Raw genomic sequence first — 19,863 nt, 5'->3', positions numbered from 1 at the left:
CCAACACACACAATCAACAAAACACCCCACCAACACCCACAATCAACAAAACACCCCACCAACACCCACAATCAACAAAACACCCCACCAACACCCACAATCAAAAAACACCCCACCAACACACACAATCAACAAAACACCCCACCAACACCCACAATCAACAAAACACCCCACCAACACCCACAATCAACAAAACACCCCACCAACACCCACAATCAACAAAACACCCCACCAACACACACAATCAACAAAACACACCACAACACCCACAATCAACAAAACACGCCACCAACACCCACAATCAACAACACAGCCCACCAACACCCACAACCAAACACCCCACCCACCAATGCCCACTATCAACAAAACACCCCACCAACACCCACAATCAACAAAACACCCCACCAACACCCACAATCAACAACACATTCCACCACCGTCCCACCCCCCCCCCCCCACATACCCACCAAACCCCCCACCTAACCCATCCAAAAACTTACACTGTAGTTGTTCTCTAGAATCTCTATGGCCCTGTTCAGGTTATTGATGTGGTGGACGCGGAGTTTCCCTTTCTCAGGTTTCTGGAGACAGAACAAAAGATCATCTACAACAATTGAGTTGCATCTAGATCACATATCACAGTATTTTTTTCTACAGGGGCTTCAATACAGTGCTGCATTTCGCATGTGTACAAACTGTTGATATCATGTTGTATTTCACACATCTTCCAACTGTTGATGTCATGTTGTATTTCACATGTCTACCAACTCTTTAAATCATGTTGTATTTCACACGTCAATCAACTGCTGATATGTTCTATTTCACGTGTCTACCTGTGTAAGCAGGTAAACACTAGCCATTACAGGTATTGTAGACAGCATTACCAGTATTGAACCCCCTGTAAGTCGTGATAGGATTTTAAAGTAACGATTAGATAATATTGGTCAAAAAGTTTTGATGAAACAAAACATAAAACGCATAGTGGAAAAATTGTAACAAAAATTAAAGGCTGTACTGAAAAAACAAAAAGTATGGTTTTTAATCTCAAGTCCTAGCGGTTAAATATTTGAATGCGGTTTTCATGTCTTTTAGGCTACAAATAGATGCCAAGGTAAATAAATTCAAGTGTGTTGTTTAAAAAAGTCTTTAAAATAGTTATGGCGGTTGGATTATTTGGTTAGATGATGAGTACTGCTTTTCTTCAACTCCCAACTCAGCATAGGTTATCTACAACACATATTTTATCTCCTTGGTTATTGTCTCCTTTTCTCAACAACTCTTTCCAATAATTTTCATTTTCGTTTTTCCGTGTGAATTCTGTTATTCAGCTTCTCTGGTATTAAAGTACATCAAGATTCCTCTTTAGATAGCGATCCCCTGGGCAGATGAAGTAGAGTTCACATGTTTCTTGAGCTTGGCATATAGGGGTAGGGGTGGGACATGGACAGGGGTAGGGGTGGGACATGGACAGGGGTAGGGTGGGACATGGACGGGGGTATGGTGGGACATGGACGAGGGTAGGGGTGGGACATGGACGGGGTAGGGGGGACATGGACGGGGGTAGGGGTGGGACATGGCCGGGGGTAGGGTTGGGACATGGACGGGAATAGTGGTGGGGCAAGGACGAGGGTAGGGGTAGGACATGGATGGGGTTAGGACATGGAGGGGGGTAGGGGTGGGAGACGACGGGGTAGGGCTGAGACCTGGGCAACAGCTGGTCCAAACCACGCGTAACTCCATTGGACAGTTCTGTACCACGTGAAGTCGCGCGCCACTAATTCTATTTATTATCCACAGTCGCCCAACGTACGTGTTGGCAAAGGTCAAGGCCTATAAAAACCTAAAGTGATTTAGGACCTGATTAAGTTAAGTCCATCTAATGGACTGACCATCCGGACAAGGTGGTAGACATTACTGGCCTCGAGAAATCGATAACTTAACAATGGGACTTCGGCTCTCCATTTGGTCAAGTCATCCAACTCTTAGTAATAGCTACATCATTGCGATTTTAATATCATAGAATTTATAGCAGCCCGGTGTAAATAGCTACATCATAGTAATTTTACTATTTCGTATGCATAGAATAATACTGACAACGTCACTGATTGTATATAGATATCCATGAAAAGAGTAGATTGAATTCTAAAACATGTCTTTAAACTTAAAAATAAGCTACTTCAATACAAGATCAAAACATGACAACATTACTCACAATACTGGGGCCACCCAGGACAACATTACTTACAAGACTGAGGCCACCCAGGACAACATTACTTACAAGACTGAGGCCACCCAGGACAACATTACTCACAATACTGGGGCCACCCAGGACAACATTACTCACAATACTGGGGCCACCCAGGACAACATTACTTACAAGACTGAGGCCACCCAGGACAACATTACAAGACTGAGGCCACCCAGGACAACATAACAAGACTTGGGCCACCCAGGACAACATTACAAGACTGAGGCCACCCAGGACAACATTACAGTACTGGGGCCACCCAGGACAACATTACTCACAAGACTGAGGCCACCCAGGACAACATTACTCACAAGACTGAGGCCACCCAGGACAACATTACAAGACTGGGGCCACCCAGGACAACATTACTTACAAGACTGGGGCCACCCAGGACAACATTACTCACAAGACTGAGGCCACCCAGGACAACATTACAAGACTGAGGCCACCCAGGACAACATTACAAGACTGGGGCCACCCAGGACAACATTACTTACAAGACTGGGGCCACCCAGGACAACATTACAAGACTGAGGCCACCCAGGACAACATTACAAGACTGGGGCCACCCAGGACAACATTACTCACAAGACTGAGGCCACCCAGGCCAACATTACAAGACTGGGGCCACCCAGGACAACATTACTTACAAGACTGGGGCCACCCAGGACAACATTACTCACAAGACTGAGGCCACCCAGGACAACATTACAAGACTGAGGCCACCCAGGACAACATTACAAGACTGGGGCCACCCAGGACAACATTACTTACAAGACTGGGGCCACCCAGGACAACATTACAAGACTGAGGCCACCCAGGACAACATTACAAGACTGGGGCCACCCAGGACAACATTACTCACAAGACTGAGGCCACCCAGGACAACATTACAAGACTGAGGCCACCCAGGACAACATTACAAGACTGGGGCCACCCAGGACAACATTACTTACAAGACAACATTACAGTACTGGGGCCACCCAGGACAACATTACTCACAAGACTGAGGCCACACAGGCCAACATTACAAGACTGGGGCCACCCAGGACAACATTACTTACAAGACTGGGGCCACCCAGGACAACATTACTCACAAGACTGAGGCCACCCAGGACAACATTACAAGACTAAGGCCACCCAGGACAACATTACAAGACTGGGGCCACCCAGGACAACATTACAAGACTTGGGCCACCCAGGACAACATTACTCACAAGACTGAGGCCAACCAGGCCAACATTACAAGACTGGGGCCACCCAGGACAACATTACTTACAAGACTGGGGCCACCCAGGACAACATTACTTACAAGACTGGGGCCACCCAGGACAACATTACAAGACTGGGGCCACCCAGGACAACATTACTTACAAGACTGAGGCCACCCAGGACAACATTACAAGACTGAGGCCACCCAGGACAACATTACAAGACTGGGGCCACCCAGGACAACATTACAAGACTGAGGCCACCCATGACAACATTACTTACAAGACTTGGGCCACCCATGACAACATTACTTACAAGACTGGGGCCACCCAGGACAACATTACTTACAAGACTTGGGCCACCCAGGACAAAATTACAAGACTGAGGCCACCCAGGACAACATTACAAGACTGGGGCCACCTAGGACAACTTTAAAGTACTGGGGCCACCCAGGACAACATTACAAGACTGAGGCCACCCAGGACAACATTACAAGACTGAGGCCACCTAGGACAACATAACAAGACTGGGGCCACCTAGGACAACTTTACAAGACTGAGGCCACCCAGGACAACATTACAAGACTGGGGCCACCCAGGACAACATTACTTACAAGACAACATTACAGTACTGGGGCCACCCAGGACAACATTACTCACAAGACTGAGGCCACCCAGGACAACATTACAAGACTGGGGCCACCCAGGACAACATTACTTACAAGACTGGGGCCACCCAGGACAACATTACTTACAAGACTGGGGCCACCCAGGACAACATTACAAGACTGAGGCCACCCAGGACAACATTACTTACAAGACTGGGGCCACCCAGGACAACATTCGGAGACTGGGGCCACCCAGGACAACATTACTTACAAGACTGGGGCCACACAGGACAACATTACAAGACTGAGGCCACCCAGGACAACATTACAAGACTGAGGCCACCCAGGACAACATTACAAGACTGAGGCCACCCAGGACAACATTACTTACAAGACTGGGGCCACCCAGGACAACATTACTTACAAGACTGAGGCCACCCAGGACAACATTACTTACAAGACTGGGGCCACCCAGGACAACATTACAAGACTGGGGCCACCAAGTCCCATTACTTACAAGACTGGGGCCACCCAGGACAACATTACTTACAAGACTGGGGCCACCCAGGACAACATTACTTACAAGACTGGGGCCACCTAGGACAACATTACAAGACTGGGGCCACCCAGGACAACATTACAAGACTGAGGCCACCCAAGACAACATTACAAGACTGAGGCCAACCAGGACAACATTACAAGACTTGGGCCACCCATGACAACATTACTTACAAGACTGGGGCCACCCAGGACAACATTACTTACAAGACTTGGGCCACCCAGGACAAAATTACAAGACTGAGGCCACCCAGGACAACATTACAAGACTGGGGCCACCTAGGACAACTTTAAAGTACTGGGGCCACCCAGGACAACATTACAAGACTGAGGCCACCCAGGACAACATTACAAGACTGAGGCCACCTAGGACAACATAACAAGACTGGGGCCACCTAGGACAACATTACAAGACTGAGGCCACCCAGGACAACATTACAAGACTGGGGCCACCCAGGACAACATTACTTACAAGACAACATTACAGTACTGGGGCCACCCAGGACAACATTACTCACAAGACTGAGGCCACCCAGGACAACATTACAAGACTGGGGCCACCCAGGACAACATTACTTACAAGACTGGGGCCACCCAGGACAACATTACTTACAAGACTGGGGCCACCCAGGACAACATTACAAGACTGAGGCCACCCAGGACAACATTACAAGACTGAGGCCACCCAGGACAACATTACAAGACTGAGGCCACCCAGGACAACATTACAAGACTGAGGCCACCCAGGACAACATTACTTACAAGACTGGGGCCACCCAGGACAACATTACAAGACTGGGGCCACCCAGGACAACATTACTCACAAGACTGAGGCCACCCAGGACAACATTACAAGACTGGGGCCACCCAGGACAACATTACAAGACTGAGGCCACCCAGGACAACATTACTCACAAGACTGAGGCCACCCAGGACAACATTACAAGACTGGGGCCACCCAGGACAACATTACTTACAAGACTGGGGCCACCCAGGACAACATTACAAGACTGAGGCCACCCATGACAACATTACTTACAAGACTGGGGCCACCCAGGACAACATTACAAGACTGAGGCCACCCAGGACAACATTACAAGACTGGGGCCACCCAGGACAACATTACTCACAAGACTGGGGCCACCCAGGACAACATTACAAGACTGGGGCCACCAAGTCCCATTACTTACAAGACTGGGGCCACACAGGACAACATTACAAGACTGAGGCCACCCAGGACAACATTACAAGACTGAGGCCACCCAGGACAACATTACAAGACTGAGGCCACCCAGGACAACATTACTTACAAGACTGGGGCCACCCAGGACAACATTACTTACAAGACTGAGGCCACCCAGGACAACATTACTCACAAGACTGGGGCCACCCAGGACAACATTACAAGACTGAGGCCACCCAGGACAACATTACAAGACAGAGGCCACCCAGGACAACATTACTTACAAGACTGGGGCCACCCATGACAACATTACTTACAAGACTGAGGCCACCCAGGACAACATTACTTACAAGACTGGGGCCACCCAGGACAACATTACAAGACTGAGGCCACCCAGGACAACATTACAAGACTGGGGCCACCCAGGACAACATTACTTACAAGACTGGGGCCACCTAGGACAACATTACTTACAAGACTGGGGCCACCCAGGACAACATTACAAGACTGAGGCCACCCAGGACAACATTACTTACAAGACTGAGGCCACCCAGGACAACATTATTTACAAGACTGGGGCCACCTAGGACAACATTACTTACAAGACTTGGGCCACCCAGGGCAACATTACAAGACTGGGGCCACTCAGGACAACATTACAAGACTGAGGCCACCCAGGACAACATTAGGAGACTGGGGCCACCCAGGACAACATTACTTACAAGACTTGGGCCACCCAGGACAACATTACAAGACTGAGGCCACCCAGGACAACATTACAAGACTGGGGCCACCCAGGACAACATTACAAGACTGGGGCCACCCAGGACAACATTACAAGACTTGGGCCACCCATGACAACATTACTTACAAGACTTGGGCCACCCATGACAACATTACTTACAAGACTGAGGCCACCCAGGACAACATTACAAGACTGAGGCAACCCAGGACAACATTACAAGACTGGGGCCACCCAGGACAACATTACTTACAAGACTGGGGCCACCCAGGAAAACATTACAAGACTGGGGCCACCTAGGACAACTTTAAAGTACTGGGGCCACCCAGGACAACATTACAAGACTGAGGCCACCCAGGACAACATTACAAGACTGAGGCCACCTAGGACAACATAACAAGACTGGGGCCACCTAGGACAACATTACAAGACTGAGGCCACCCAGGACAACATTACTTACAAGACTGAGGCCACCCAGGACAACATTACTAGACTGGGGCCACCCAGGACAACATTACAAGACTGAGGCCACCCAGGGCAACATTACAAGACTGAGGCCACCCAGGACAACATTACTTACAAGACAACATTACAGTACTGGGGCCACCCAGGACAACATTACTCACAAGACTGAGGCCACCCAGGACAACATTACAAGACTGGGGCCACCCAGGACAACATTACTTACAAGACTGGGGCCACCCAGGACAACATTACTTACAAGACTGGGGCCACCCAGGACAACATTACTTACAAGACTGGGGCCACCCAGGACAACATTCGGAGACTGGGGCCACCCAGGACAACATTACTTACAAGACTGGGGCCACACAGGACAACATTACAAGACTGAGGCCACCCAGGACAACATTACAAGACTGAGGCCACCCAGGACAACATTACAAGACTGAGGCCACCCAGGACAACATTACTTACAAGACTGGGGCCACCCAGGACAACATTACTTACAAGACTGAGGCCACCCAGGACAACATTACTTACAAGACTGGGGCCACCCAGGACAACATTACAAGACTGGGGCCACCAAGTCCCATTACTTACAAGACTGGGGCCACCCAGGACAACATTACTTACAAGACTGGGGCCACCCAGGACAACATTACTTACAAGACTGGGGCCACCTAGGACAACATTACAAGACTGGGGCCACCCAGGACAACATTACAAGACTGAGGCCACCCAAGACAACATTACAAGACTGAGGCCAACCAGGACAACATTACAAGACTTGGGCCACCCATGACAACATTACTTACAAGACTGGGGCCACCCAGGACAACATTACTTACAAGACTTGGGCCACCCAGGACAAAATTACAAGACTGAGGCCACCCAGGACAACATTACAAGACTGGGGCCACCTAGGACAACTTTAAAGTACTGGGGCCACCCAGGACAACATTACAAGACTGAGGCCACCCAGGACAACATTACAAGACTGAGGCCACCTAGGACAACATAACAAGACTGGGGCCACCTAGGACAACATTACAAGACTGAGGCCACCCAGGACAACATTACAAGACTGGGGCCACCCAGGACAACATTACTTACAAGACAACATTACAGTACTGGGGCCACCCAGGACAACATTACTCACAAGACTGAAGCCACCCAGGACAACATTACAAGACTGGGGCCACCCAGGACAACATTACTTACAAGACTGGGGCCACCCAGGACAACATTACTTACAAGACTGGGGCCACCCAGGACAACATTACAAGACTGAGGCCACCCAGGACAACATTACAAGACTGAGGCCACCCAGGACAACATTACAAGACTGAGGCCACCCAGGACAACATTACAAGACTGAGGCCACCCAGGACAACATTACTTACAAGACTGGGGCCACCCAGGACAACATTACAAGACTGGGGCCACCCAGGACAACATTACTCACAAGACTGAGGCCACCCAGGACAACATTACAAGACTGGGGCCACCCAGGACAACATTACAAGACTGAGGCCACCCAGGACAACATTACTCACAAGACTGAGGCCACCCAGGACAACATTACAAGACTGGGGCCACCCAGGACAACATTACTTACAAGACTGGGGCCACCCAGGACAACATTACAAGACTGAGGCCACCCATGACAACATTACTTACAAGACTGGGGCCACCCAGGACAACATTACAAGACTGAGGCCACCCAGGACAACATTACAAGACTGGGGCCACCCAGGACAACATTACTCACAAGACTGGGGCCACCCAGGACAACATTACAAGACTGGGGCCACCAAGTCCCATTACTTACAAGACTGGGGCCACACAGGACAACATTACAAGACTGAGGCCACCCAGGACAACATTACAAGACTGAGGCCACCCAGGACAACATTACAAGACTGAGGCCACCCAGGACAACATTACTTACAAGACTGGGGCCACCCAGGACAACATTACTTACAAGACTGAGGCCACCCAGGACAACATTACTCACAAGACTGGGGCCACCCAGGACAACATTACAAGACTGAGGCCACCCAGGACAACATTACAAGACAGAGGCCACCCAGGACAACATTACTTACAAGACTGGGGCCACCCATGACAACATTACTTACAAGACTGAGGCCACCCAGGACAACATTACTTACAAGACTGGGGCCACCCAGGACAACATTACAAGACTGAGGCCACCCAGGACAACATTACAAGACTGGGGCCACCCAGGACAACATTACTTACAAGACTGGGGCCACCTAGGACAACATTACTTACAAGACTGGGGCCACCCAGGACAACATTACAAGACTGAGGCCACCCAGGACAACATTACTTACAAGACTGAGGCCACCCAAGACAACATTACTTACAAGACTGGGGCCACCTAGGACAACATTACTTACAAGACTTGGGCCACCCAGGGCAACATTACAAGACTGGGGCCACCCAGGACAACATTACAAGACTGAGGCCACCCAGGACAACATTAGGAGACTGGGGCCACCCAGGACAACATTACTTACAAGACTTGGGCCACCCAGGACAACATTACAAGACTGAGGCCACCCAGGACAACATTACAAGACTGGGGCCACCCAGGACAACATTACAAGACTGGGGCCACCCAGGACAACATTACAAGACTTGGGCCACCCATGACAACATTACTTACAAGACTTGGGCCACCCATGACAACATTACTTACAAGACTGAGGCCACCCAGGACAACATTACAAGACTGAGGCAACCCAGGACAACATTACAAGACTGGGGCCACCCAGGACAACATTACTTACAAGACTGGGGCCACCCAGGAAAACATTACAAGACTGGGGCCACCTAGGACAACTTTAAAGTACTGGGGCCACCCAGGACAACATTACAAGACTGAGGCCACCCACGACAACATTACAAGACTGAGGCCACCTAGGACAACATAACAAGACTGGGGCCACCTAGGACAACATTACAAGACTGAGGCCACCCAGGACAACATTACTTACAAGACTGAGGCCACCCAGGACAACATTACTAGACTGGGGCCACCCAGGACAACATTACAAGACTGAGGCCACCCAGGGCAACATTACAAGACTGAGGCCACCCAGGACAACATTACTTACAAGACTGGGGCCACCCAGGACAACATTACAAGACTTGGGCCACCCAGGACAACATTACAAGACTGAGGCCACCCAGGACAACATTACTTACAAGACTGGGGCCACCCATGACAACATTACTTACAAGACTGAGGCCACCCAGGACAACATTACAAGACTGAGGCCACCCAGGACAACATTACAAGACTGAGGCCACCCAGGACAACATTACAAGACTTGGGCCACCCAGGACAACATTACAAGACTGAGGCCACCCAGGACAACATTACAAGACTGAGGCCACCCAGGACAACATTACAAGACTGAGGCCACCCAGGACAACATTACTTACAAGACTGGGGCCACCCAGGGCAACATTACTTACAAGACTGGGGCCACCCAGGACAATATTACTTACAATACTGGGGCCATCCAAGACAACATTACAGTACTGGGGCCACCCAGGACAATATTACAAGACTGGGGCCACCCAGGACAACATTACAAGACTGGGGCCACCCAGGACAACATTACAGTACTGGGGCCACCCAGGACAACATTACTTACAAGACTGGGGCCACCCAGGACAACATTACTTACAATACTGGGGCCACCCAGGACAACATTACTTACAAGACTGAGGCCACCCAGGACAACATTACAGTACTGGGGCAACCCAGGACAACATTACTTACAAGACTGAGGCCACCCAGGACAACATTACAAGACTGGGGCCACCCAGGACAACATTACAAGACTGAGGCCACCCAGGACAACATTACAAGACTGGGGCCACCCAGGACAACATTACAAGACTGAGGCCACCCAGGCCAACATTACAAGACTGGGGCCACCCAGGACAACATTACAAGACTTGGGCCACCCAGGACAACATTACTCACAAGACTGAGGCCACCCAGGACAACATTACAAGACTGAGGCCACCCAGGACAACATTACAAGACTTGGGCCACCCAGGACAACATTACTCACAAGACTGAGGCCACCCAGGACAACATTACAAGACTGAGGCCACCCAGGACAACATTACTAACAAGACTGGGGCCACCCAGGACAACATTACAAGACTGGGGCCACCCAGGACAACATTACAAGACTGAGGCCACCCAGGACAACATTACTTACAAGACTGGGGCCACCCAGGACAACATTACTCACAAGACTGAGGCCACCCAGGGCAACATTACAAGACTGGGGCCACCCAGGACAACATTACAAGACTTGGGCCACCCAGGACAACATTACAAGACTTGGGCCACCCAGGACAACATTACTTACAAGACTGAGGCCACCCAGGACAACATTACTTACAAGACTGTGGCCACCCAGGACAACATTACAAGACTGGGGCCACCCAGGACAACATTACTAACAAGACTGGGGCCACCCAGGACAACATTACAAGACTTGGGCCACCCAGGTCCATTACTTACAAGACTGAGGCCACCCAAGACCTCCAGTAACGAAAGCAAACGTTCTCCATCCCTGAGGTCAGTGAAGAGGTCAGTGATGGTCACTCTCTTGGACTGGCGAAAGATATAGACATGATCATCTTTAAAAAGTGGCACTTTAAAAACGTCAAGACTAATAGGCTGACTATTATAGCACAAGTTAATGGCATCAATTTTAAAACTGATTTGAGTCTAAGACAGCTGCATGTAAAATACAACATAACCTGCTACGTTTATGGCGAATGTGATGTATCACATCGATCCAACCCGTCTATTTTTTTTTTTATTGGAAACGAACAATTGAATGCCGGGTAAAATGTCACACTTACGTTGGACAAAAGCACTGCCGGCGAGTTTGTTGATACCAACAAAGACTATTTACCTGTTGGCTAATCTGTTTAGTATCCTACTGGGGTATGTATTAACATGTAAACAAAGGGGAGCTAACCTTAGACAGCTGAGAGTTAATCCACTTGGTGAATGTCTTTTTCTGTATGTCCTCTCGTTCATCTGGGGAAAAAAAGAAAAAAAACCGGATCAGTTGTGTAAAACTCAGGCATGACAATCAACAAAAGACTGACTTTTCCAGCATCTTGTGTCACGTGTATGACATGGATCTACTGGGTCTGACAAACATTAAAAGGGTGTTTAAACACATTTAGTAGCAGGGTTCAGTTAGTTTTGTTGTCTGTATGTGTGTGACACAGTGCAACACTTTAAAAACACAACACGGGGTTTAGGTCTTGCTGTGTCAGGTCAAACTGTTTCTTTTGGGTGTCTTTTATTCAACCAAAATAGATTTTATATAGAGAAAATATACTTCAACCAGTGTCTGCCCCTCCCACCCACTTCCTTCATGGAGAAAAATGTCTGAAAGAAACACTGATCTTAACAGACGATGTATTTTAGTTCTTGTAGTGTTAGATGCAGTGTAATTGTTAACGTGTAAAGAGCCCTGCGGTTTAGTAATATTTATGTCTTAAAAGAGTGGTATGTAGTAGTTCTACTTTAAAGTGGAGTTTGTGGTAGTTCTACTTAAAAGTGAAGTTTGTAGTAGCTCTGCTTAAAAGTGGAGTTTGTGGTAGTTCTACTTTAAAGTGGGGTTTGTAGTAGTTCTACTTAAAAGTAGGGTTTGTGGTAGTTCTACTTAAAAAGTGGGGTTTGTGGTAGTTCTACTTAAAAGTGAGGTTCGTGGTAGTTTTATTTAGAAGTGGGGTTTGTGGTAGTTATACTTTAATGTGAAGTTTGTGGTAGCTCTGCTTAAAAGTGGGGTTTGTCGTAGTTCTACTGGATAGCATGGTTTCTATTAGTTCTAGCTCTTAAAAGTGCGGAGGTGCATTCATGGGATCGTTATGTGAATAATTTAAAAGGGTAGAGGAATTATTTACATGATCGACATACACATTATAGTATTTATCAGAATGTCTTTGAATTAGAACAAAAAAGAAGGTTGTGGTAGAATCAAGTATGACATCGGAAGTAAAACAATGTTGTTGACGTTTTAAAAACACGACATCAGGCAAACACCGGAAGTGACGCGACGTGTGACTCTGCGATGTCTACCGTGACGTGGATCCGCCCATTAATGACGTCATCAGTTCAAACGTTTTCTCTCCCACCTGTCAGGACAGGTGTTCGCGCTCTGGAACCCCGTTAGAACAAATCATTTTCTGCCAGACATTTTCCCAGATAGAGTCCCCCCACTTGTGCTCGGTGCGTCTGTCTCGTTCTGGCGAGGATCGGTTGGCTTTGTGGGAGCAACCGGAAACAGCTGTTTAAGTGATCAGCGATGTTGTTTCCTTCAATTAACTTTTTATTTTTAAATTATTTAAATAATTAAACTAATACTAAAAAACATTTTACTGTTTCTATAATACAACTTACAACAGAATATGCGCATGAAAACAATTAAAGCAAAAACTTACACGTATATCTAAGTGTACTTTATTGTTATAATTTTTTGTGCGAGAAGTATACGTTAATTACTTGTATTCAGGGCCGGCGCTACCTATAAGGCGAACTAGGCGATCATCTAGGGCGCCATCCCTAAGGGGGGGGGGGGGGAGCAAAAGGTTTAATCGCTATTATCAAAAAGTGCCTAATAATTAATAACTATAAAAGAGTAATGATCTATTTCGGCATCATGGACGAACTATCAATTTTGCACGCCCACTTCAAAACTAGATCTATATAGGCCTATATTTTTTCGCGATGGTGAAAATGCAACACCACATCACTAATTTGGATAAGTCTGGGCGCTTTTTACCAGTCACTTTGCCTTTTTAGTTTGGTGTCACATAATTGATGTAGAAAACGATTAAATAAGTTCGTTAATGAAAAGGTTAATTGATTTTTAATAGGGCTTGTAAGTCTCGTTTTCTCTGACTTTGAATTAGAAATCTGTCCTGGTGTATAGAGTTTTGTAATGACGGGGTGTTCAAAGTATTGTACTTGTTTGGTAAGTTTTGATGAATCGTTTAGATTTGGGAGTAACAGCGGAAGGCTATTGCTGATATGGTTTCGTAGGTATAAAGTATCGAAGTGTAAAAGTGTCATAACTTTTATTCGGCTGTTTTGTAGTTGAAGGTCTAGTAGAATCTGGTTGGTAATAGAGAAATGAGAATGCAGGTGATAAAGTATCGTAGTTTTGGAGTTTGGGAGTATTGATTCTTGTATTAAGGTATCGAATTATATTGACTATTAAATTGTAGTAGTAGGTCCAGTGGAATCGTTGTTGATTGGGAGTACCGTTTGTAGAGCTTGGTGAAGTTAAACGAGTTGGTGTCGTAGTTCTGGAGCATTGAGTCTAGTTCTGTTTAGGTATTGAACTTTGATATGTTATGAATGTAGTAGAGTATATCGAGTAGTCGAGTTTATGGTAAGTTAGATGATTTCATTAATTTTAATTCAGTACGGAACACACTACAAAGAAAGGTAGGCGTTCTCTAGTTGAAAAATCTTTAGTTTTTGAAATCTATATTGCCACTCTTAAAGTATTGGTATATAATATTAAATAGGATGGAATTTATAACAACATCTTTTTTTTTTTAATTTAATCAATGATCCTAGCAATGTCTAAAACAGTTACCAGTGTTTGATTTTACTTAAAGTTAGAGGCGTAGTTTTTTCTATTTTTTAAAGTGTCCCTTTATTTAGGGGATCCAAAATTTTATGTAACTACTATTTGTTGAGAAATTAACAATTTTAAGTATGTCATCGCAATTGAATAGAAGTATGCTATAATAAAGCTACCGGTTTTAGACTTTCAATCAAAACCTACAGTTAAGTATTCAATAAGTAAAATATATTGTTTTCACAACGTCACATAGGTAATATAAAATAAATTGTTATAATTATTAAATAATGAAATTTAGATCGTTTTATTGTTTTTTTTCAAGCATGTCTTAGCTACACTTGGTAAATTGAACTATTCTTGTGAAAGTTATTTCCCTTGAATTAAATTGTGGTATTTGGATTTTAACATGGGAGATAATTCGTTGCTTAACTCTACATTCATTTCAAATTCCTGCATGTTAGGTTGAACGCTTACTTATAAATACAACTTTAAGTTATTATTTGCTATTGTAACAATTATATAGAGCTTAAGCTCTAAACAAAATAGTTCAGTAGGTGTTTTTTAGCATTATCAAGTAGAAAAACAAATACATCAGTAGCAGTTATAGATTGCAATACTTAATGTTAGTAGACATACAGTCTTAATCGTAAATTAAACATCTAATTAATATCTAATTACATATTTTCACCCCCTCCTATGGATTCATATATAGCAATTTTAGGCTGGAATCTATATTATTTAAAACCTTTTATTTTTCAAAAACCAAAAAATCGTTATATAATCACACAATATAGACATTTTACAATTCTAACTACAGACAGTCAAGCTTAAAACAGGTAAGTTCCGTTTTGGAACTCACCTTGGGAGGACTGCATGGAGCCCAACACGATAAGAACTTTTTTGTATTTAGTGGTTTTTTTTCCAGACTTTTTTCTCACGGGAGGGGTGGGGGGAGAAGCACTTTAAATTTTCTAAGGTGAGGGAGGGGGGAAGCTATGTCGTTAAGTACAAAGTAGACTCGTGGACTTAGCAAAAATTTCAATAAAATATGATTCCGCTTGCAAACTGGAATTAAAGGAATGAGTACAAATGTATGAGACGAAGGAGGCAAGTAAAATTTGATTTTGATGTCTGCTTATAGCATGTATGCAATTGATAATAAATTAATGTCACTTTTAATAAATTGTTTTCTTATACATATGTTTTAGTAATTAATTTGTGTGAAAGGGGGCGTTTTAATAAGTTTAGTACAGACGCTAACAATCTCCGCCGAGCGCCATCGACACTACAGACGCTAACAATCTCCGCCGAGCGCCATCGACACTACAGACGCTAACAATCTCCGCCGAGCGCCATCGACACTACAGACGCTAACAATCTCCGCTGAGCGTCATCTACTATAGAGACGTTAACAATCTCCGCCGAGCGCCATCTACTCTACAGACCCTATCAACCGCCGCCGAGCGTCATCTACTATAGAGACGCTAACAATCTCCGCTGAGCGTCATCAACTCTACACACGCTAACAATCTCTGCCGAGCGCCATCGACTCTACAGACCCTATCAACCGCCGCCGAGCGTCATCTACTATAGAGACGCTAACAATCTCCGCTGAGCGTCATCTACTATAGAGACGCTAACAATCTCCGCTGAGCGTCATCTACTCTTCAGACCCTATCAACCGCCGCCGAGCGCCATCTACTCCCCGCAGGTTATGAGGATAGCGAAGCCTACAGTTTTAATCCGAGCGCTTAAGGTCGCGGATTTCAGTTAATACACTCCAATTAAAACCGTTGGTTGGGTCCGCGTTACGCATGACTGATTCTTCAGTTGTTTCACTTAAACACTTAGAAACGTGAATTGTAATTACACACTGGTTTTTTTAACCATGTTCTGCATGGCTGCGCCTGGTAATTGCGAGTTTCATGTTCTGTTTTTTTTTTCTTTAATTAAATTACAAAATGTAAGAGAAAAACTGGCAGAATAAACTAATCACGTTTTGATCGTCAAAATACAGTGCGAAGATATCTAGATCTATGGTTCTATCTGTCTTTGTTAAAGTCTTTGAATATAATTAGATCAAAGGTTCATCTGTCTTTGTTAAAGTCTTTGAATATAATTAGATCAAAGGTTCATCTGTCTTTGTTAAAATCTTTGAACATAACTAGATCTATGGTTCTATCTGTCTTTGTTAAAGTCTTTGAACATAATTAGATCTATGGTTTTGTCTGTCTTTGTTAAAGTCTTTGAACATAATTAGATCTATGGTTCTATCTGTCTTTGTTAAAGTCTTTGAGAATTAAACGTTTGTGCTCTTCATACCATTGGCTAATAATATGTTCGTGTAGGCCTCGGGTCGTTAAATAACGACACCTGATTTATTAAAGTAACGAAGACCAAAATAGCTGTTGAGCGTTTTTTTTTTAAACGCCAATGTTTGATACAAGAACGGTCGGTACATTCAGGTATACTTTAAGAAGGTGTAAGGGACATGGTGAGTATCATGTTGGTAGTGTGTAAGTCGGCATCTCATACGTCAACCCCAACCTAACACAACCCCAATCTAACACAGCCCCAACCCAACACAACCCCAATCTAACAAAACCCCAATCTAACACAACCCCAACTTAACACAACCCCAACCTAACACAACCCCAATCTAACACAACCCCAATATAACCCAACCCCAATCTAACCCAACCCCAACCCAACACAACCCCAACCCAACACAACCCCAACCTAACACAACCCCAATCTAACACAACCCCAATATAACCCAACCCAATCTAACCCAACCCCAACCCAACACAACCCCAACCCAACACAACCCCAACCCAACACAACCTCAACCTAACACAACCCCAACCTAACCCAACCCCAACCTAACCCAACCCCAACCTAACCGAACCTAACCCAACCCCAATCTAACACAACCCCAACCTAACACAACCCCAACCTAACACAACCCCAACCTAACACAACCCCAACCTAACACAACCCCAACCTAACACAACCCCAACCTAACACAACCCCAACCTAACCCAACCCCAACCTAACACAACCCCAACCTAACACAACCCCAACCTAACACAACCCCAACCTAACACAATCCCAACCTAAAACAACCGCAACCTAACCCAACCCAAACCTAACACAACCCCAACCTAACCCAACCCCAACCCAACACAACCCCAACCTAACCCAACCCTAACCTAACCCAACCCCAACCTAACCCAACCCCAACCTAACCCAACCCCAACCTAACCGAACCGAACCTAACCCAACCCCAACCTAACACAGCCCAAACCTAACACAACCCCAACCTAACACAACCCCAACCTAACAAAACCCCAACCTAACACAACCCCAACCTAACACAATCCCAACCTAAAACAACCCCAATCTAACCCAACCCAAACCTAACACAGCCCAAACCTAACACAACCCCAACTTAACACAACCCCAACCTAACACAACCCCAACCTAACACAGTCCCAACCTAACACAATCCCAACCTAAAACAACCCCAATCTAACCAAACCCAAACCTAACACAACCCCAACCAAACACAACCCCAACCTAACCCAACCCAAACCTAACACAACCCCAACCTAACACAACCCCAACCTAACACAACGCTAACACTAACCTACAAGTTCAAGGTCGATTAACTTCAACCAATCAGCGGGCTGGCGAAAGGTTAATGACCTTGTGTTTAGCACCTCTCTGTAGAGACATACATCTTTTATTTTTGTATTTTGTATGACCTCGTTAGTGATAATGGTTGTCTGGGCCAGTGAAAGTTCTAGAACCATCTCCCCTTAGACCCGTGCACATCCCCACCTGTCTAGACTCACCCGACCCCCCTATCCCCCACACGGCTGAGATAATCCATTACCCGACCGTTGAGTCGATTTTATATCCAGAAAAAAAAGTAGTTCTAAATGTAAGGCTGATCTCATAGGTCACAGGTCAAACAGAGTAATACAAGCATCGACCAGTCCCTGGCCACAAGATGGACGCCACCACGTGAGTACAGGTTCAGGTATTCTAGCCACAGCATTCATGTGAGATACATGTTTTTGCTAGCTCTATAATGAACTTAAGGTGGTGATACAACATGAGCATAATGTAAGCGTAGAGGTGTGACCATAAAGTGGCTATAATGGTGACCGGTAAGTGGTGACTATTCAATGCTTTAATGCTATCAAAAGGTGACCGTTCACTGGTGACACATACCATAATGTGATAATAAGACGGTGGACGCAGGGTGACCATTCAGTGTTGACACATACCATAAGATGGTGAACAATCTCAGGATTGGCCCACAACTTGAACAGTACCTGACCACACAAAAAATGAGATCTGCTTGAGATCTTTATTTTCAATGATTAATGTGTCATGTCGCTAGTTTAGAAATTACTGTTAGCAATAGCCAATTACAGAATGTTGGACTGATGTACTTAGCTCACATCTACCTGATTATAATACGCCATCAGTGTTCGATACTGATACAGACACTAGGTCGACACGCCCAGAATGTTGAATGTTTATATAGCAACACACCCCCTGTCCTACTACAGCGACCAAAAATGTCGCCACGGCAGAAAAATTCTTGAAATAGCCGAGTAACGTTGAAATTAACACCGGGCTCAGGACAGACACCTGGGTGACAGGAGGAGGGGGGGGGGGGGGCTTCATTAAATTCCTGGCCTCCCTGCCCTACATCTCCAGAATTTAGAAAATGTGTTTTTTACAATAGGGATACGGTCCCTATTTTTTTTAAAGAAATTCGGTTCTTAACAAAAGGTCTAAAAATATATATATATATATTTTATTCTTCTGCTTGCCTAATCATCAAGTCAAAACGTAGAGGCTACTAAAAATGTAAAAACTTTAACGCAGTGTAACGTGGAGCAACTACGGCTTGAACTACTCGTATACATTATTTACTAAATATGGTCTCTTCTAATAGATGGGGTTGTAGAAATTATTTTGCTCAATTTAAGTAAACATTCAGAATTAGGCGAGGAGGACGAACCTACTTTAGAAACACTAACAATACATAAATTGTCGTGTTGACACCAGAGGCTAGCCATTATACTGGAGGATTTATTACTAGCTCTGACATTATTACATTATTACATAATTACACAGGTAGCTGGGGTTTCGTTTCAA

At 45.4% G+C, this 19,863-nt stretch overlaps 1 protein-coding gene across 15 annotated transcripts in view; it reads right to left on the bottom strand.

Annotated features, from left to right (window-relative positions):
- The window catches only part of LOC131941899 (dystrophin), a 301,691-nt gene that overhangs the window by 228,941 nt on the left and 52,887 nt on the right, over positions 1-19,863 (bottom strand). For 14 of the 15 annotated variants that reach the window (XM_059301490.1, XM_059301480.1, XM_059301481.1 and 11 more), the window contains 3 exons: positions 12,058-12,119; positions 11,592-11,684; positions 501-581 (listed from right to left, as the gene is read on the bottom strand). In XM_059301490.1, coding sequence (XP_059157473.1) covers positions 501-581; positions 11,592-11,684; positions 12,058-12,119 — 236 coding nt within the window. Of the gene's footprint in view, positions 1-500; positions 582-4,708; positions 4,722-11,591; positions 11,685-12,057; positions 12,120-19,863 lie in introns of those variants that run through there. The other variant, XM_059301494.1, reaches the window with a different exon arrangement.

This window comes from Physella acuta, unplaced genomic scaffold, assembly GCF_028476545.2.
Source record: "Physella acuta isolate Inbredline_101_S28 unplaced genomic scaffold, ASM2847654v3 ptg000376l, whole genome shotgun sequence".
NCBI classification, from domain to species: Eukaryota; Metazoa; Mollusca; class Gastropoda; family Physidae; genus Physella; species Physella acuta.
Note: the sequence above shows the minus strand (reverse complement) of the source record. Positions and strands in the feature narration are given on the sequence as shown.